Genomic DNA, 21231 nt, shown 5'->3' on the forward strand with positions numbered 1-21231 from the left:
TAAAAACAACAGTTAAAGACCAACCAACCACCTCTAACCTTTCTTCCTCTCAAAGAGGAAACTTTGATCAGAGAAATTCTCAGAAGTACTACCCATAATGAAGCGAGTCACACACATCATCTTTTTTGTTTCAGTTTCATAAGAAAATTTGTAGACCCCATTAACTCTATGCTGCACTGAGATCTATCCACCGTATCTACATACCATGAATGTGCAAAAACCAGTTCTGCACAGCAATCCGGCACGCAGTTGAACTGACCTACAACCCTTCCTCACTAGAGCTTACAAGTCAAGGTAAAAAGAATGATAAAGGTACTGCAACATAAAAATAATTAAAAAAAAACCAACCCAACCCAACCCAACCCAAAAAAACTTCCCACCAAATCCATGAACATCTAGCTAGTAGAACTGTGACCCTTCCAGCATCTAGAAACTGACATCTCCATTTGCTCAGCCATGGAGGAGATGCAACAGACCCAGTTAGACCAGATTTTCATCCTCTAGAAAGATCCAAAAGCTAAGCTCTCCGATATACCACTGTTGGACCACGCTGAGGGTACGTCAAAGTCAGAATTTTAAATTTGCTCACAATTCACTTCTCCCTGGAATCATTTGCCTTCCTTTGCATGATATCAAAAACTGATTAAACTGACTGTGGGACATTTATCTAGATACCACCATTGTTCTACTAAATATTGAAGCAAACACATTAGTTCCACGGGCAATGGGAGCTGAATTCTTATTAAAAACTCTGCAATTGATATGATGGAACAAGAACAATCTCTTGGAATATGGGAATGTGACAGCTTCCTGTTGACAAGGACTCACCTCCTGCAAAGATCCACTTGGTATTGTAGACTGCACTATATCACATCTTAGTTTCCTCAAATGGAGAAGTTTCTCTCTGTAATCATTCACTGTTGCTGGCACAAGCTCTGCTTGGAGCAATATGGCAAATACTGACTGGAGCTCTCCTGTGCCATCACTCTGAACAAACAAGTTACAGACATTTTGTTAGAGCATCCTTTCTCATTGAAAGGTATTTCAACAAACTACAGAGTCTGAGCCTTTTTGAACCAGAGAACAAAGTCAAGGGGCTTGCTCTGCTTACCACCACCACTTAGGTATCAGAACTCACACATGTGAAAACCTTAGGGAGCAGGGGGTAAAATCAGATAAAACTGGAACGTGAAAGCACAAAATCAGAGGACAGCCTTTGGCAGAAAAATGCTCTGTTTCTGCAAAGCAGGAACCAGTTCACAGTCATCAAAACCAGACTGATTTGAAATGTTAAGTGAGAAGTTTCAGCTCTACCTCAATCACTGTAGAAGGTGGATTCTCAAAATGGTTTAGAATTCGGACAGTCAATAGTCGGACCTGTAAGAAGTGGGAACATAAGTCAGAAACATGCAGGAGAATGCAGGCTACATATGCAGACACATACACACCTACAAAGAGGTTAATGTCTTGCACAGGAGGCTGATTTTGCTAGGTTCCTCCTAGAGCTGAGAAACAGATGAGCTCCTCTAGTCTAGCAGGAAATTCAGAATGAATACATTAGGCTCTTGCTCCAAGTCAATTCTAGGGAAGAGGTAAGCGTCCCTGGGCTAAAAGTTAACCTCTGTAAACTCATGCCCCACAGCAGCCTCTTGGAAATGGACACAGCCCTAAACAGATGCTACAGAAGTAATTGCTTTACAGTCTCACGTTTCTCCCTTCAGCCTTTCTCAAACTCAGTCTACTTAAATTGAATTCTAAAATACAAATCATCTTGCATTTGCTCAAAAAAAAACAGATTACCTTAGAAATACCAGTGGAGATATTAGGCTGCAACTTCTCAAACAACTCCATTAGGTTCCCTTGGGAAAGGGGTTCCTGGCAGCCACACAATGCCAGTCTTGTGTAATAGAGATCAGCCAACAGCAACGCAGAGGGGTCCGATGGAAAAGCACTTAACCAAGAGAGTGTTTTAATAGCATACAGAGATTATTGCAACAATACAGACATTTGAAAACAAGGCAGTAGCGACAGTAACAGTACTATGGGAAAAATCCACAACTTCATACTCTACTGGCACCACCAGGCCTATCGAGCTGGGGCTAGCTAGTTGGACACACACACAAATAGCCGCTGAAAACAGATCTGCATAGGTCTGCAAGTGCAGCTGCTGCTGCCAAGGTGACCACTTAGTGATCAACTTCAACGGAAAAATAATTCAGGTTTAGGTGGGACACCAATTCTGCCATTAGCAGGAATCTTGCCTCCCCACACGGAAATCTCCTTCTGCTACCCAACAACCGTCACTCCAAGTGGGATTCACACCCCCAACCCAAAGCTGGCAGAAAAGCACTAGACTGAAGCTCCCTGTCAAGACTTCCTGCTTAATCTGGGCAAGCTGCCTTATCTCCATCACACCTCAGACATGAGCACCATGTTTTCCTAACTGAACAGGATGTTTTGAAGCTCAAGCTACCAGAGACTTGGAGCTGCTCCATCACAATAGCGATGGGAGATGACAAGTTCAACAGGATTTGCTGGAGAGAGATCAACAGTCTCCCTTGGTCCCTCCAGCCACTCAGTTAACACGTGCTAATTTTAAGCAGAAGGGAGTTGTAATAAATTGAAGTGAGCATACAAAACCTAATCCAATTGCAGAGCAAGCACACACATGATTATGTAAGGACACAAGAGAATCCCAACACTGCCAACAGACTGCCAAATCCCAGCCTTTTGACATAACTCAGATTACAATGTCACTGTCCCTTTTATTATTATAATGTAACACACAGTTACTAAATGTAGTGCTCTACATTTGCAGTGTAGTGTAAAACACAAATGTGGTGTTCTAAATATTTGTGCTTACCTAGAAAGCAACGTATTTGATACACTGCTCTTCAGCTGGCTAAGAAAGCTTTGGTTTGCAGAGAAAATGCCACTGAACTGGCATACTATTTATTTGGTTTTCTAAACAAACAATGCCTATGACATTGCTACCATACGTAACCACAATACCAAAGCAAAATGTTGGTACAAGAGAACATACGATCAACAAAAAGACATTTAACGTGCCGCTACATAAAAGTCAAGTCAGCTCTTTGCCATACTAATGAAAATCACTGAGGACCACAGAACAGGCAGAGTTTACTTACGTCACCAAGTTCTTGACACGCTCCACAGGTAACAAATGGAGTATTTCAGAAGACTCTGCCAAACTGAGAAGAGTACTTACAGCCTGGCAGGCCACGAACAGGCTTCCTGGAGCAAAGAGAACACGAACAGCCTGTATATTTACTCAGGTCTCAATGACTTGTGTTTGCATGGTGCTTGACCATCTTGAAATGGCTAGAGACACAGAAATAGAGTAATACATGGATCCCAGAACTGGTATGTGTATTTTCTAACCATTATCATAACCCATAAAGGAAATGCTCCTCTGGCTATCAAAGTAAATGTCTACTCCAGCAAGCCAGCATTGAAAGCTGTGAGCATCTCCCAGTTTGCATCTGCCTCTGTCACACCCACGTACACAGGAAGCAGAGGTCTGGAGCTAAGCACTGTTGTAGGAGTCTCAGACAGCTTTATTCTACAAATGGCTGTATGAGCCCATCAGCTCCACCTTGTCAGATAAAAGCCAGCTCCAGCTGGCTCCAAAAAGGGACACAATGCTGGTTGGGCCTCTGGGAGAGCAGACTTAAGAAAGGGAAAAATGCACCCAAAAGCAGCTGAGAGAAAGGAATGAGAAAATGTGAGAGAGAACCAGCCCTGCAGGCCCCAAGGTCAGTGCAGCAGGAGGGCAGAAGGTGCTCCAGGCACGCAGCAGCACTTCCCGTGCAGCCCGTGGAGGAGCCCCCGGTGGAGCAGGTGGATGTGGCCTGGAGGAGGCTGCGGCCCATGGAGAGCCCCCGCAGGAGCAGGCCCCGGGCCGGAGCTGCAGCCCGTGGAGAGGAGCCCACGCAGGAGCAGGGGTCTGGGGGGAGCTGCTGCCCGTGGGGAGACATGTGGCACCACACGGAGCAGGGGCAGAGAGTGACCATGAAGGAGCAGCAGAGACAAAGCATTAGGGACTGACCGCAGCCCCCATTCCCTGTTTCCCTGCGCCGCTCAGAGGAGAAGAGGTAGAATACGGTGGATGGGAGCAGGGGAAAGTGTTTCTAGTTTACTTTCAGTTCTCGCTGCTCCAATGTAATTTATTGCCTATTGCTAATAGACTAATCTCCCCAGACTAAGTCTATTTTGCTCATGACAGTAATTGGTGAGGGATCTCCCTGTCCTCATCTCAACCCTTAAGCCTTTTTTCATCACATTTTCTCCCCCATTCTTCTGAGGATGGGGAGTAAGAAAGCAGTGAGATGGAGTGTAGCTAGCCACCAGTGTGAAACCACCATAATGGCATGCAGAAATGAAGAAAAGCTACGCGAAATAACATGAATGAAACACTCAGAAGAAGAAAATACATACTGATGGTACCATTCAGGCACTTTTAAACTTTCACAATGCACTGTATGAGAACTTCAAAGCTGCCCCATACACTTAAAGGCTGAATTCCTGTTAGTGAATGGAAGGTGGGTTTGCAGAATATCGTTACAGCAATAGCATCCCCTTCCTAAACCTCCAGTTTCCTTTAGGGATGAAGGGCTTCCAAGCAGCACAGGTCAGCCAAAGCCCTTCCAGGCAAGAAAGGGGAAGGGCTGTTCCTTTCCCTGCCATTCTTAAGCTGGCAAGTGGGTTCTTTTAAAAAAATTACTCTCTCCTTTGTCTCTTCCCTAGCAGGAGAAACACTGCTCCTGAGCCAGGCAAATTGAGGGAAGTTCTTAAAAGATGCAACTTTCTTACTTGCTGACAGCTGCCATGAAAAAGAAGGGGAAGTGAGCACTCATTTCCTGCTTATTCCTTTGAAAAATCTCTCTCTTTTCCAAGGTGCTCAATTCTCCAAGTATTCGCAGAATCCTGCTCACCGTTAGTCCTCTGCTCCTGAGAGAGGAGAAACAGCAAGTAATGGCAGGATCACAGAATGGCTTGGGTTGGAAGGGACCTTAAAAATCATCTAACTCCAGGCCCCCTGCCACAGACAGGGATGCCACCACTAGATCAGTTGGCCAAGGCCTCATCCAACATGGCCTTAAACACCTCCAGGGATGGGCAGCCACAACTTCTCTGGGCAATCTGTTCCAGTGCCTCACCACCCTTACAGTGAAGAACTTCCTCCTACTGTCTAGTGTAAATCTATCCTCTTTTAGTTTAAGACCATTTCCCCTTGTCCTATCATTATCTACCCAAGTAAAGAGTCCTTTTCCATCCTTTTTATATAAGCCCCTTTTAAGTATTGAAACACCACAATGAGGTCTCCTCAGGGCCTTCTCTTCTCCAGGCTGAACGTCCCCAGCTTTCTCAGCCTTTCTTCATAGGAGAGGTGCTCCAACCCTCTGATCATCTTTGTGGCCCTCCTCTGGACTTGCTCTAACAGGTCCACATCCTTCTCGTGCTCTTATGCACAGCTCAAGTTACCAAACAAAAGTTGTGGTATCTGAGAAGGTTAGGTGCCGGAGGGAAGGCAAATAGGTTCAAGATACTGTGTCCAAGCGACTAGAGAAGATGTCCCAGAGATAAAGACAGTATGCAAAGTATTTTTAAACTGTGAAAGTTGCTATAAACATCTTAATGTTGAAGGAACCAGAAAGGTTGATCAAAAATAGTTTTATTGTCATTTACACGGCCACATATCGTAAACTTAGTGGTCACCTCCATTTATTCTTGCCTATTAACAGAAGGAGTGGGAGCTGTCCCTTCTCTTAAAATCCACAGAGGGAGTTTATGTTCGGGGACATATAATTTCTTTACAAACCATACACAGCACTCCCAACTGATGTTTATAATACTTAGAGATGACAGCAGGCTGATAAGCCATGCAGCTGTGTAAAAAAGGCTCTTATTTTAGCCAGAGTTTTTAAATTATGTTTGACTGTGTGGGTTGATACAGTGTAGTGAACTAAAATTGGGAGTTTGCTATTTTCTTTGGAAGGACTTGATGAAGTCCTGGTCACACCTCTTTTGATGTAGCCCAGGATGCAGTTGGCCTTCTGTGTTGTAAGTGCGCACTGCTGGCTCATGTTGAGCCTTTTGAACACCAGAACCCCCAAGTTTTTCTCTCCATGATGAAGCTTTCTACATGTGTAGTGTAAGGGCAGAAGTTCCCAAACTGTAATCTGCATCGCATTTGGTAGTAGTAAACCTGCGCTGAACAAAGATAGCAGCTCTCACCTCACGGTGGACACACCTATACGATCAATAGGATAACTTCTATACAGGCAGTTACAACTAAACAGTTCCCAGGGGGGAATTGCTATTGCTCTGTCCCAGTTCCCAAACCTGCACTTCCCAGTACTTCCCTACACTCCCAAGCAACTGCAGAAAGCCATCCAGCTCTGGGACTTACACTTTGCCTCAGGCTTGAGAGACCAGGCAGATCGAACAGGGAGCACAGGCTGGGGTGTGCCTTGTACATGCAATGAGAGGATACTGGAGCCCTACCAGAAGATGAAGGAGTTGTAGAGATCATGGAGCTGAAGAGAATGCAAAAGATGAACAATTGTCCAGAAACACTAGTTTGGGAGGAGGGTGAGGAAAATCAAGCAAGGAAGTGTAGTACAGGGCAACAGCAGACAGGAGTGTAGGACTGACATTACATTTGTTTTCTTTTCTTTAGGAACAAAGGAGAAAATGGCAAGATGCCTCTTGTGCACACACACAGCTGGTGCAGAGTTGCTGCCATCAAGGATAAGACTCAAGAAAAGAGGGTCTGGGTACTCCTGTTTTACAGCAAGTAAAAGTCAAGTAATCATGGCAGCATGCAAAACCTACAAACAGGATAAAAGAAAGAGCTAAATCAAAAACGACCATGCTTGACAAACGCTAGAGAGGAAAAAGCAACAGAACTAATTGGTGGATACAGTTAGGAGTGTTATTGAAGAGATTACAGGGGAGAAAGGCCAGGCTCTAGACAAGCCCTTTCAACCCAAGTAACAAAGAACACTAAACCTGGGGCATTCCAGCACTTGCTCATACTTTGTCACACACCCAAATGCTTGAAATCTCTATGAGTATCAACTGCCCTGTACTATGTAAGCTAAAAAAAAAATTTTCTGGCCAGAGACAGAAGACAACCAGTGCGGTCATGGTGACCACCCACACTTGGAGAGAGGATACATCATTTTATTACCAGTGCTGTCACTTAGGTCAGAGATGGTAACATCCCAAACTTTGCGCTATAGGTTTGGAATAGTCTAGCTGGTGCTTGTGAGTCAACAGCCTCTCCTTCAGTTGACTGCTTCAGTCTGGATCTGGTTTGGCAGGATTTCCATTCTCTTTTATCTCACTTTCTTCTTTTTCTTCTTAATTATCTTGGTCAAGCCTTGATTTGGACAGGCTGCCCTTGACATTGTGGAACATCTGCCACCCCATTATGATCACCAACAACTGCAGAATTGTTTCCTGGAGAGTGTTTTTTGCTTTTCAACTTTGAAAAGCTTTGCTTTTCAACTTTTACTGAACTGCTCAGTAAATTTGGATACAATGCTATTGCTATTCACTTTCATACTTTGTGGCATTAGCAAAACTACTACTTTTTTTTAAATGTTTCAACAGAAAGCAAATAAACAGGAAATAACAGTAACTGACCTTTGCAGAGGGTTCCTTTGTCAATAGCTGCAAACAGACAACCTATAAAGCTTGTCACAGAGGGCAGGATGATTTCTTTGTCCATTGGTCTGTTCAAAACAAATGAAAAACCTTTAATCTCTGCGTTACACTTGCACCTAGACACACACGAAGGATTCCTTTAACATTATCTCACGTTAAATGACAGAGAGCTCATCCCAAGTTTGAAATCAGTAGCAAATATTTTTGCTATTTCTAATTCAGAAGTCCAACTCCTTCTACCATACAAGAGCACAGTAATTATTGAAAACACCACTGTCTAGAAGGGATGGTGTATAAATACAGAAACCAAAATGTATCCGGAACATCTCTAAATGCCAGCATACAAAATTTAAGGATCACATAATCAAGAAACTGATATTCTATTCCTGATTTTACTACTGACACAGTATTTCCACACAGATATTTTCCACCATTTTACCCCAGTTTCCCCAAACTGGGGTTAGTAATTCTTGTGCTTCCCTTAGTAAATTGATTTCTGACAGATGGTGAACTAGACAGTACTACAGAACCACATGGCAGTAGTACTTTAGAATATCCCTTACCTAATATGTGGCAGTATAACCAAGGCAACCCAAGGCTGTGAAAGGTCAGTGATGTCTTCGTTCTCTGGTAACTGGATTAAAGACAGTACATGATCCAGCACTGGTACTTTTGCTTTTCCTCCTTGTCTTTTGCTTGTTTGTTGTCTTGTATTAGAGCTAAAAATAAAACCAAACTTTTTAGTAACCCACCACTGAATATCAGAGATCATTCCTTTTCCTCGCGTGATATCTAAATTGTGTTGATTACTTCTAACAAAAAGGACTAGGACAACCCAAGGGATTTTTTTTCGTTTTAATGTCCTCCACAGCACAAAATATCATCTATACATATATAGGCGAAGGAGCACAAAACATGGCTCGTAATAAATGTCAGGTCTTAAACTACAAATAGTATTTCTAGATGGAAGGACTCTAGTTCTCAGGTGGACACCCTCACAACTAAGAAAGTGAGGAGCACCTGAGATTTGTCTCTGTGATTGTCAGCATGATTACTGTTTATTAACAACCTAAGTATTAGCAAAGACTAATGGATGACACAAAATAACCTGATAGGCAACAGTCTAGAAAATCTATGGAATCACAGGCTGAGCCCAAATCAAAAGTCCTATCTTCAGGCAGAAAGGGTTAACATCATACTGGAACATATCAACAGGAGTACTTTACACCCCATGGGCAGCACTCTTTCTATTACACCCAGCACTTGTAAGACCAAAGTTGGAAAGCTCCATAAGCTCCACCTTTCAAGAAAGAAGCTAACAGAAAGATACCATCAAGAATGAGTAGAGGTTTAAGAAACAAGATTTATGAGAGAATCATCAAGGAATTAGGATGAAATGAATACTTTCAATGCTTTTGATAATCAAAGTCTGTTATTTGTAAAAGCTGGATGCAAAAAGGAAGAAGTAATCTGTTCTGTGTTCCCTGCAGATAAGATAAACAGCAATGGATTTAATCTGCAGCAAAGAAAATTTAGCTCAGACAGCAAAAAAAAAAAAGTCTAATTATAAATACAGCTAAGCAGTGAAATGGTCTGCAGGGGCAGCTTGGGAATATACAGGATGGGAGCATTTAAGAACAATTTGGTAAAACATCTTTCAGTACTGGTTCAGGATTTGCTAATTCCATCTTGGGTCATGCAACTCTTGAGATGTCTTCCACCCCTAAATTCTACCACTGACATTGCAGGAGCAATGTCGTCTAAACTATATGCTCCACATCACTGAAAGTAAATAAATAAATCAACAAATACAACAAGAAAATAAAAGCAAACTGGATTTTTTTTTTTGACTTACAACCTTGAACCTTGCCACCTCCACTCTATTAAAGTAGAAATACAAAGAAACCCACAGAGTGGACTGCTTTTAGGAAAGACAAAATCTTACATAAAAGACAGTACCAGTCACCACTCTCTGCAGGCATAAGTTTTGATCTAGAGCGATTGGAACAATCACTATCAGTAGGTTTGCAACTGTCATTCTGTGCTTGACCATGGTCACTCAAATCTTTCCAAAGAGGTTTCAGAGGGAAAGCAAACACGTTGCTGCAGCCAACCCAGCTTTGCAACCAGAAGCAGTCAAGCTATGCCAGCATAGTGCTGTGCCTGGATTAATTACCACAGGTAATTAATACTGGGTACCCTCTGTTACCTAGCTGTGCTCTATACTACTTCCCAGCAAGCTCCAGACAAGATGCATGCATACATGGAAGAAAGATGAGGCACAGACAGGAGGTTACTCTTGATGAGAATCTGGACTGCAGTGTTCACAATAAAGTTTAACTACCCAACATGTAGCATGCATTTTGGTGTAATGAATCCAAATCATGTCTACTGCATCACTCGCTAACTTTTTTGTTGTTTGGTTGTTTTGTTTTTTAAATAAAAGTGATAACCTTTCCAGAGCAGTATCTCTTCTCAAATCATCTCAGAAAGAAAAATGGGATCCCACTGTATCACTTTGCAGGCCTGCAGCCATGCAGACACATCTAGTGTTTGCTAAACTTGAGAAGTCTCACCTGATTGATGACTCAGTGAAAACGAGAGGATACTTTTCAAATGCCATTGAACCAATGGTAGGAGGCTCTGCTTTCACCAGAATGAGTTTAGCCAAAATTGCCATTGCCTCATCCTTTACAAGGGCATCTGTACCAGAGAAGCAATGCTCAATGTATTTTAGAAAGCATGGAAGAAAATGCTAAAGGGGAAAAAAAAAAATCAAGGTTTAATAAGTCTTTGCCATCAAAACCACAAGGAACACATGAAGAAGCTACAGAGGAAGCCAAACACGCACAAATGAACTACCAACACACCAGATGTCTCGTCAGTTCTGGTGCCCTAAGTCACCAACACAGAGACACCTTGTCACCCCAGCCAGGACAGTGATTTGACAGAAAAATTCAGTCTGCCCAAAATCCAGTCTTATCAGGACTTTCCAGATCCCTGACTTTGCTTTCACATCCCACTCTTTTTTATTCGTATGATTCCTCCCAGATCACCAGTTCCGGGCTCGGTCTATCAGACATCCCTTACTCTTCATCTCCACTTACCTCCTCCAAAACTCCTTCTTCTCACCCTATCCATAACAATCCCACACCTTTACTTTTCAGCAGACAAACTTCTCTCTGTGAACTAACAGTCTCTCCAACCCTAAGAATCACTACCAAGTTCTAACACGATGGCATCATCAACCTCTTTCATTCCTTTCAGATCATACCAAAAGTTTAAATAAACATTATGTCCATACATTGAAATGATTCAGCATAGTACGCAGATAAATATACTATAGATTTCCCAATTGTAGAAGGACTTTCCTGCTCAGGTGTCCTCACCACAATGACATCTCACACCCCCGTTGGCAATAAAAATAAACAAAATGCACAAGAGCTTTCACCTACCCTCTCAAATTGCTTCATTGTAAACATTGTTTCAGAGAAGTCCAAAAGCAAGCGCCATTCAAATTCACTTGCGAATACCTGCAAGATGCAAATGAAGGGTTGACAGGAACACATTTACAAGAGACATTTTATACTTAAGTCTCCATTGCCCATGGGACGTATTTTCTGGTTTATCAACCAACCATGCTGTAACTCTCAGACACCCAGCCTCTCTGTTCACAGCTACCACGGTTTGTTATGCAGCCACACACAGCAGTATTGTTTCCAGTCACAGCTCAGGTACAGAAACAGCACAGCCCTTTCAACAACTCCTGTGGGATACAAACTGGCTCTGTGCAAAGAGAGTTTAGGTATCTCTTTAAAGTGATGTGGAAAACGTAAACTAAAGTTGTAGTACTGTAGCACACATGCACTGTTAGAAAGAAGCTTAGGCCCAGAAGATCTTTGGGCTCTGCATTCTTCCTGTGTACCTCCCAGCACGCAGGACCATAGTTCTGGTACACACACACAACCATACCCAGCTGCACAAAGTTTACCACCTCGGGGGGGGGGGGGGGGAGCCAACCTTCATGCTTCTGAAAGAACCAAGACTGGAACAGTTCCTGACTGCACGTGGAATTGGTGCCTCTCAAGGCTGAGGCGTGCAACATAGAAATATGCACCCAGAACTCCTTTCCCAGACCCTTCAGGTTATAAGGACAGCTTTAAGCCTCCTCCAGCTTAACAGAAGCCCACACAAGTATAGTCAAATGTTTGAAGGATCCCATCTCCTGAGCAAAACTGGACTCATGCCACAGGCGGAACCGATCTTACTTCAGCACAAGCCAACACTGAGGTCCACGTGAAACGTTTTTAAAGAATTGTTAACAACCTTATTTTCCCGCTGCAAATCACTAAGTGTTCAGCAGCTTAGTAGAAAATGTACTTTTTCAACCAAGTCCAACTCACTGACTGGCTTCAAAATCTAGGAGAGAACATGCTCCCTCTCTGTTCTCCCTCCTTTCTCCACAGATTCTGTAGGTGTTCGAAGCAGGGCCTGTTTTTCATTGCAAATATGTCTGCCCTAGTAGCAGCATTATAGCATGCTGACAGACTGTGCAAGACTCTCAAGGAGTCCTAAGACCACAGCAGGCATTATTTTAGGCATTTTACAGCTTCCCTCTTATCAGTGCAAAAAACCGAAAGGGAACCTTATAGTCTGTTGCCCAGAAGTGGAATGTCCTGAAATCATGCTGCTGTAGGGAACTTGGACTCTGGGATTTCTCCTGTAAGAAGTCATCTTTGTTACCTTCTCAATAGCTTCCTTGGTCAAAGAATCAGGCAAGAAAACATTCTCGGCCAGTAGTAACGCAGAAATTGCATTCAGCAGGGTCTTGCAGCAAGATGGCAAGAGATCTGATGTTTGTAACATTTTTATTAAAACCTGAAACAAAAGAGAGAACTGATATTTGTGTATTAAGACACGGTGATTGTCTGGTCTGAATGACCTACGTGGTCTCTGGAAGAGGAGGACATGGTGTTCTAAGCTTCAGCCCACAGAAATGAACCCTACTTGTCCTATCAAAATTTGAAGGCATTAAATCTGTATTTGAACCCACAGGGTGAATCTGGTGGAAATGCACCACCATAGATGCGGGTCTCGCTCTCCTCCACGGTAGCAGAAATTACAGCACAGCACAGCCTCTATGCTCACCTCATCATCTCTCTTTTCCCCTTGCTTATTTGAAGGACTACACAAGCATTACACGATAATGGAAAACTTTCATGGGACTGGAGAGGTAGCAATACTCCCAGTAAATCTCTCTGTTCACTTGACTCAAATCGTGAAACTATTAATGCAGCAGGAACGTTTCAGGATGCTGCAGCTGACCATACCTCTTCCAGTTTCAACTGATACTTCTTTGGCAAGCCATGCAAAGTGATGGTTTGACCTACCTGACAGACCTCTTCAGGCAGTGAGACTTTGGATCCATTTGCGTGTTCCAATAGGATCAGATATGCTTGCAGAATCCTTTCCATCTGCTCTGACGCCATACTGCAGTTGGCCTTAGTTATTTTGCCTTGCAAGTCTAAGAGTGACTCCTGTTTAAAAAAAAAAAAAGAAAATAAAATGATTCAGAGAAATGATCAGACACTGTTTCAATTATTGCTATTTGAAAACCATTCTAAATTATCAACATTTCATCAGCCCAACAAACTATTGCTGACTCCCTCACTCATGTCCAAAAAACTAAACCTTCCAGAAATACCACAGGATTCCCGTTTTGTAAAAACAAGCATTCTGGATTCCTTGGACAGAAACACAAATACCTGCCAAGATAAGGTCAAAAAATTACAAACCAAACAGGGAAGAGGAAGAGAAAGAGAAAGATGACTCATCTCCAAACCCACGGTGGTATGGAAGCACCCAGCTTCCACTGGAGATCACCAGAATTTAAGTGCTTTCATACTTTAGCATCCTTACGCTGACATGAATTCTGAGAGGCTACTCATATAATCTACATTACGTAGATAATGGAGCTGCCCTGGATCACTCTCATCCGTGTCTCTTTCTGTCAAGAGAATGTAAAATCCTATCCTTGGTCCTATAAATTGAACCCAGTTTAGAGACCTATCATAGATATTGTCATCATTTTCCTCTGAGGACGATACTGAGCACAACTAATTAGCTCCCAAGGTAAAAAACAAGCCTTATTAAATAGAAAGAGAACTGTGTCATCAGTTCCTAAGATTTCATCACAACCGCAGGTGACAGATTTCCAGGATTACAAAACATCCAGTGACAAACAATTCTGTGTCTAATAAACAGTCAGACAGCAACTACTATCATATTGTGTGAGGTAGGAGGAACAGGATGGGATTTTCAGGGTAACTATGGACAGTCACAAGTAGAGAGTTCCCAGTACCACACAAACTGGACTATTTACCAAAATTGGAAGGACTGCCTTCAATTAGGTTTGCATGACTACCATTTCTTCCAATATCCCATTTCACCCTTCTGAGAAGCAAAACTCACAAAATATGTTGTCAACTGCAAGCAGTTTCAAGATCCCTTCGCAAATCCCACTCCTTAGGAAGAGAACATCTAAACGGTTATCAGGTAAGTAAAAACTACTTGCTAAGCCCTTGCTCGTCGTTCAACATCACCCTGACTCAGCAGAGCACAGTCCATGGTACACAGCTCTACTCCTTCATACCTCAGGGTGTAACCACAGAGAAGCAACACGGGAACACCCAGACTGAAAACGCCTGTGATTCACAACACTTGGCTCCGAGGCTTAAATGTGGCTCTCCAAGTTCAGCTCAAGTCTTTGATGTAAAGAGAGCTGCAGCAAAAGAGGCCTCCCCTTCACCATCGCAAAGTGGGTTTGGAACCACTAGTAGTTTGGAACCACTAGTATGTTTAGTTCAGTAGTATAAGAAAAGCTCTAACCCCAGCAAGGGGCCTGCAATATCTGTCTCTGCAAAGGCAGACCCTACAAACCCTCCTTGCCCAGATGTGCAACTGAGCTCCAAGTCTCACACAGTGGTTCCCTTATTAATCACTGGGTAGCACAGCCACCTGGTTCACTCTGAACTTGCAAAAGAAGAGCGGGATTTTTTTCCATACACATGACACTGTAGTTAATGTTTCCAAAGGACGTAAAACCCAGTTCTGGTCTAATAGGACAAAAATAGTTTTCTTGGTAAGTGTGCACAGCTTTTTTTCAGTCTCTCATGAACAGGAGAAAAAAAAGTAAATCAATGTACCTCCAGACACTTGAAAACAGTATCAAAATGCTCCTTATGGATATGCACCGCAGCTGATCTGATCATCTGCTCAAAGGCTTCTCCAACAGTTACCCATGGTAATTCAATCTCCTCTTCAGTAACTGGCCCCAGCTTTACCAGAATTAACTTCACAGCCTGTACAATAAAAGAGCATATCATATCCTTACACTCAGAAAATAAATCCAGCAATTCTAAAGTTTGTTAGAGCAAGATACTATTAAAATATTTTAGTGATCTCAATTCTCTCTAGAACGATTAGTGGGGAAAAAAAAAAAAGGCTATCACTTAAAATCTGAATTGTTTTTAGATTCATCTGGGGGGTATGAAATATGTATAGCGTTATCAAGCAGTACCATTTTAAGATATAGAAATATCATATAGGAATGACAAAAAACAACCTTCCCATCTCATAAAAGATTTTTAGACGGCAGCTTTCAGATCCTGTAAAATAATGAACAGCATGTTCATCACTAGGAATCTACTGAGAACAAGGCAACACTCAATGGTTTCACAAAGCGCTCCATTACAGCAACATTTACACCAGTTATCTTTTTTTCTTGTCTTTACCGTCTCTGCACAAGAATGGAACATGTTTCGAACACCCTTGCACATCTCAAAAAGTAGTTGTCCTACACCTTCCACCTTCTTGGGGTGCTTCCCCAGGTCACGGAACATCAAATTCAAGAGGGCATTTTTATCAGAAACCTACAAAACACAAGGATAAAAAAAAAGTCATCTCCTATTCAGAGTTGCCAGGTGAAAAGATGCAATAAATGGCTCCACAGCACCACATTATTCTTCTATAGTCCTATGCCTTTCCACATCAGTTCAAACTCACTATTTCTGCAACCACCACGGAAACTGCAAGAAAAAGTCAGTTGTTACAAGTCCCCTTGCCTAAATGAACATAGGCCTATTAAGGCCATTGCAGATGAAATACGTCCTTTTGATTACTCTTATGATTTTAGAGTTAAGCATGTGCATAAATGCACCACTAAATTGGTCCCAACTGAAACAAAGGTCACTGCTCTGGCATGGAAAGAGACATGTATCAGCTGAAAGCAGAATGCAGTCATCCAGAACTATAAAAACACCTGGGAATACTGCAAATATTTCTGGCCTCAGATTCTGAAACCCTCTGTACCTGAGGACTTCACTCAAAGTTCAGCAACTTTGGAAAACAACTAAACAAATGTGCTTTATTAAGGTCTCTCAACTTAGGACAAGAATGGGGATACCCAGATTTGCTAGTCATTCTCAGGAATTCTGGCTTGTGTGTGTATTTTCACTGAAAAAAAAAACAAAAAACAAACACAAAAAACCAACAAGCCAACAACTACTACTAATTTTCCTTACTCCATGAAAAGCTGCTGTTTGGCCTTAACTGATCTGCCTGTGAACATTAAATAATCTGATTATTATTATATTATTATTATCTGATTAATCAGGAGTGCAAAAAGGTTGTCAAAAGAACTTGTTCTACAAAGGCTTTAAAGCATTATTGAAAAAGCCAGTGAGAAAATGTGCATTTACAAACCAAAGCCTCCCTTTTGCAAGACGGCCCATTTGGTTTAACTACTTTTAAAACAGAAAATGCTAAGGCCTCTATTTGCCACTGCTGATATGAAGTGCATGACATACTCAGCAAAACATTCACTGAAAATCACAACTTGAGGCATGTAGAATGTCAATTCAGGCCTTGTAAGCTCTCTTTTACAGAACGCTTATCACATATTGAAGCCAAGAGCCACCATGGAATGAAGCAAGGTACAAACACCTCACTTACCTTTCTCATTAGAAAGACAAAACTTTCAGCAGCAAAGTTTCTGATGTGAAGTTTGTGGTGAGCCAGCAGGGTGCTGTACAGGCTACAAAGACACACAATAATAATCTGTCTTAAAGGCAGTGCAAGAATTGCCATCCATTGTTTTAAAAAAATATGTTTGCAGTTCACATTGTCATGTCTTACAAACACCAAGAATCTGTCCTCCTAGAGAGGGCAAATACCTTCCTCAATTCCATTCCTTCCCATCCTCCCAGTGTAAAGAACAGTCTTGCAAAGAAGATAAAATGATAACACCAGGCACCTTAAGCTGCAGACTAGATACCTCAAACATCTCTGGATCCACACAGATCCAATTGCAGCCTCAAGATTTTCAACAGATACACTCAGCAGCACTAAGTGAAAACAAAGTTGATTTGATATACCAGATTTCTACTTCAGCTGAACCAACAAGCTCTCTTGTGCATGTAAATTTTCCAAAGATACAATTTAGAGGGGTGACATGTATTTGCAGTTCTCTGGTAAATATCAGTAATGGTTACAGGTGGCTCAGCACATGGTAAGTGCAGAGAGTGGTGCCTCAGATTCACAGCCAAACAGATGTTTTTGCAATATGCCTGACAAATTTTGCTGGGTTGGGGAAGAAATCTGTAACCCATCTTTTGCTCCATCTGTTCTAAATTGAAAGATGGAAGGCTTCTAGTAGGAAGCAACATGGACCCACCGACTATGACAAAAAGAAAAAAAAAAAAACTGCTACCAGAGTAGCATAAGATTGAACAAGCAGTCATAGTGGGTCAGACCACAGGTCCATCCAGCACAGTATTCAGTCTCTAGCAGCAGGCAGAAGCAGGTGCCTGGGAAAAGTTTAAAAACAGAGCAAGCACATACAAAAACAGCTTTTAGCCACCTGCAGCTCAAGGACTTCTCAAGCCAGAAGCGCTTCCTGTGCATTTGGAAATTCCCTCAACCTTGGTCAGTTTCCCTTTGAGCTTATGTCAGCCTTCTACATGCACAGCATCCTACGGCAAGGAGTTTCACAGCATACAGAACTCTGCACTGCTTGTCTGCTTTTTCACTAAACAGACAGGAAGAAGGGAAGCACATAAAGGGCTGCAACAGGAGCAACTAAAGACTCAAAGGAGTCCATTTAACGTCATTAACTCTAGGAGTCTGTAACTGGAAAAAACAGAAATGATACAAATATGACTGAGGTACTTGACAGGCATCCAAGAGACCTGTGTTGAATTTAGACTTGTTTTAACTGTTGTTGTCTTTCTGAGTTTTGTCTACCCAGCTGAGGTAGCTGCTTCCTCTCCTATCACCGCTTGCATCCACCACACCAGGAGAAAAGAGGGCCAAACATTCAACACTGCAGACCAACCCATACTGCTCCTCCAATACAGTGCCCGTGCAAGTCAGGAGGATCTCAAAGGAGCTGCATACGATAACACGGCTCACAGTCTGTTTCAGAAAGCAGAGAAAGCAGCCTAACAAAATACTGAAGCACTAAGCCAGATATTTGTCTGGAACTGGCATTCCTATAGCATTTAATAACTGCTGATCAAGGCAGACATTAAACACAGCCTTTACCTGTATATGTTACTTATGTCCTTCACCATCAATCTCCACAAGTATTTGTAGAGATAGGAAAGAGAGGTAAAAGCCCATTCCAGCAACTCTGTGTCCTGCGTATCCAGTAGATTGGTGATGGCCAGGAAGAAGTCATGGAAGTGTGGATAGAAATCAGCCTGGAGATCTCGAGCCAGTTGCACCACTAGACTGCGTTTCAGACAACAGAGTGTTAGTTTATTTTAAAATAAACAATAGGAGCCTAGACAAGCATTGCTTGCAATCTAGCACAATCTCTTTGAAAAGACAGCATCACTCTTGCTTCTCACTTTCATTTAAGGATCATCTATTAGGCAGCTGTGAATGACAAATTTGAAAATTCAAAATACTTCAAATAGGTAACATTAAACAAGATATAGACGATCAATGTCAATCAAAGCACATTAATTTCTGCCTGACACTTAGGAGGCACTCATGCTAATTTGCTTGCCTTGTCATATTTTTTTTTTTTTTAAAGACTCGGGACCATGAAGCTCTATAAGATAAATGCCAATTATCTAATCCCATTTTGGACATCTCATTGCTATACCTCTTTCCTCATGCACAATAAAGAAAAATAGCACTCACAACAGAACTTGAATTACTTACTTGTAATACCTTCAGATTTCTGACTACATTTTGTCAACAAATACTTACTCTAATAAGGGTTGATAGGCAAGACTGCCTTTGACTTGCAAATGTGTCTTCAAGCTCTGCACGACAGTACTCTGGTAATAGACCAGCTGGTTGAAGGACTGGCATTTGTTGGCCACTTCTTTGTAGAATTGCACTGTTCAAAGCACAAAAAAGAAACCATGAAAACTCTAGTCCAGTTCCTGGTGAACATGAAGGATGCTAAAAGTTAATAGCTCTCCAGAGCCCAATACAAAACCCAATCAATGGAAAATCTCCCAGGTGGCTCTGGATGCAGAAGAAACGCATTTTTACAGTTTAGGGCAAACAGTGACAAATAAAAATTAGGTACCAAAATGTTGAGTAAGGTTCAGTTCCCTCCATTTCTGTAGTCCTTCAAAAAAGTAGGTTTCAACCTCCTGTCAAAATAAAGACAAAATAACAGTTTGTCAACTCCTGTGAAAACAGCCTGTAAAGATGAGAGGTTCAAGTGAAAAGAACTATCAAGTGCTTCAAATATTTTAAGAATATTTAAAAAAAAATGTGATGACTTCATTTCAAAAGGTGCTGTGGAATTTGCCTGAAAATAAGACTTTTGTTTCTATATTCAAAAAACATTTGAAAATATTTTCTAGTGATAGGACTCATTTACATAATTGTTTTTTAGACTTCCATTGACTGGCCTTGATAATCTATGACGCTGAACCACAGACCACACTGCACAAACGCTCTGGGACTTCTTTTGGCATCATCACAGCTATTGAATGGGAAGTTCACAAAAACAATCCAGCAGGCCAGGAGGCTATAACCTGCTAAAGACTCCATTCACTGATGATCTACAGGACATGTGGATGATCTTTAAAGACATGCACATGCTGTGACTATTGCAACTACTCAGCATCCTTAAGTCTTTGCAGGGCTGGACTTAGAACTGCTGTCAGAGCCATGACTTCCATGCTCAGAGGCCCATGAGCTACATGGAAGCGATCAGGGTGACGCTGTCAAAGAGTCTCTATGGCAATACCGTTTAATATTTCAAAAAGAAATGGGGAACAAAGCAGGAAACGAGACTCCAGAAAAGGCAACTCTTCCATGAGCTTTCTTCTAATTTCCGGCCCCCAAGAGAAGTTTTTAAGTGAATATTTCAGGGAGTGCGTCTACTTGTGTTGTGATCTGAGATCCTCTTGCAGAACATGACTGCTGTCGCTTTTCTCACCTCAGCATAACTTCCAGTTCTGTCAATCCGATGAATAATATCAATGTTAACATTACTTAAGCGCTCCGAAAAGGTCAGAAACTGTAAAACAAAAGGACATACATATTTATGCTCTGTTCTGAAAAATTAGGAAGCCCTTCTTAATAGCACGCACACTACAAAGAACCTGCTTCTGGAGGTGGACCATCAGATCGCACCAATCAATCTGTAAATGGCTCAATCCCAACCTTAAGGCAAAAAAAGAGCTCACAGTACCAATAAAGGGAGGAGAGGCCGTTTGTAACCGAAGAGAGGAATTAAAAGCCCACCCCACAACACCCACAGCTACAGCGTGCTTCCTGTGCACCAAAGGGCGCAGGGAGCACTTCGGGTGTCCCCAAAACACGGCGCAAGGGATGCAGGAAAATCTACCCAAATGCCCATCAGGGGGTAAGGCTAAATTCAGCCGCCGCTCCCCCGTGTCCCCCCCAGCTCCGTGCAGGTGGCACCGCCGCCCCGTTACCAAACCCTAGCGACCCGGCGAGGCGGGCGCTCACCCGGTGCGTGTTCCCCGACTTGGGGGCCGAGGGCTTGCCCGGCATGGTGGCGGCGGCCACACGTGCAGCACTACGCGCTGGGCGCCGCCATGCCGGCCGGGGCTGCCGGGAGCAGGGGGAGGAGAACGAGGAGGAGGAGGAGGAGGAGGAGGAGGAGGAGGAGGAGGAAGCGGGCCCGCCGGCGGAAGGGGCGGGCGGCGGGGCTGGGGCTGGCTCCGGCCGGGGTTTGGCCGCGTCCCGCCCGCCCCACAGCGGAGGGGGTCTCGCTGCCTTTGCCGGGACCTGCGTTTCCCGGAGGAGTCTGGCCCGAGCTCCCCTCCTCCGGCCCGCGTCTTTTTTTGGGAAATAGTGGCAGACTGTTACGGGCAGACAGCGATAGGGCAAGGGGGAGTGGTTTTAAACTAAAAGGGGAGATTAGATTAGATGTTAGGAAGAAATTCGTCACTGTAAGGGTGGTGAGGCACTGGAACAGGTTGCCCAGAGAAGCTGTGGATGCCTCATCACTGGAGGTGTTCAAGGCCAGGCTGGATG

General features: G+C 42.8%; 1 protein-coding gene across 1 annotated transcript in view; it reads right to left on the bottom strand.

Moving 5' to 3' along the window:
• The window catches only part of UTP20 (UTP20 small subunit processome component), a 64413-nt gene extending 43555 nt beyond the window's left edge, over positions 1–20858 (bottom strand). The window contains exons 1-18 of the mRNA XM_080595509.1: positions 20701–20858; positions 20165–20245; positions 19301–19367; positions 18973–19105; positions 18298–18486; positions 16708–16789; positions 15489–15626; positions 14901–15056; positions 13086–13232; positions 12439–12573; positions 11151–11228; positions 10272–10450; positions 8259–8414; positions 7675–7763; positions 3150–3255; positions 1801–1951; positions 1315–1377; positions 829–987 (exon numbers count right to left, since the gene is read on the bottom strand). Coding sequence (XP_080451635.1) covers positions 829–987; positions 1315–1377; positions 1801–1951; positions 3150–3255; positions 7675–7763; positions 8259–8414; positions 10272–10450; positions 11151–11228; positions 12439–12573; positions 13086–13232; positions 14901–15056; positions 15489–15626; positions 16708–16789; positions 18298–18486; positions 18973–19105; positions 19301–19367; positions 20165–20245; positions 20701–20745 — 2154 coding nt within the window. The 5' untranslated portion in view covers positions 20746–20858. The remainder of the gene's footprint in view (positions 1–828; positions 988–1314; positions 1378–1800; positions 1952–3149; positions 3256–7674; positions 7764–8258; positions 8415–10271; positions 10451–11150; positions 11229–12438; positions 12574–13085; positions 13233–14900; positions 15057–15488; positions 15627–16707; positions 16790–18297; positions 18487–18972; positions 19106–19300; positions 19368–20164; positions 20246–20700) is intronic.
• Between the last annotated feature and the right edge of the window lie 373 nt (positions 20859–21231).

This window comes from Anser brachyrhynchus (genome assembly GCF_964034855.1).
Source record: "Anser brachyrhynchus genome assembly, chromosome: 1".
In the NCBI taxonomy this organism is placed as follows: domain Eukaryota; kingdom Metazoa; phylum Chordata; class Aves; order Anseriformes; family Anatidae; genus Anser; species Anser brachyrhynchus.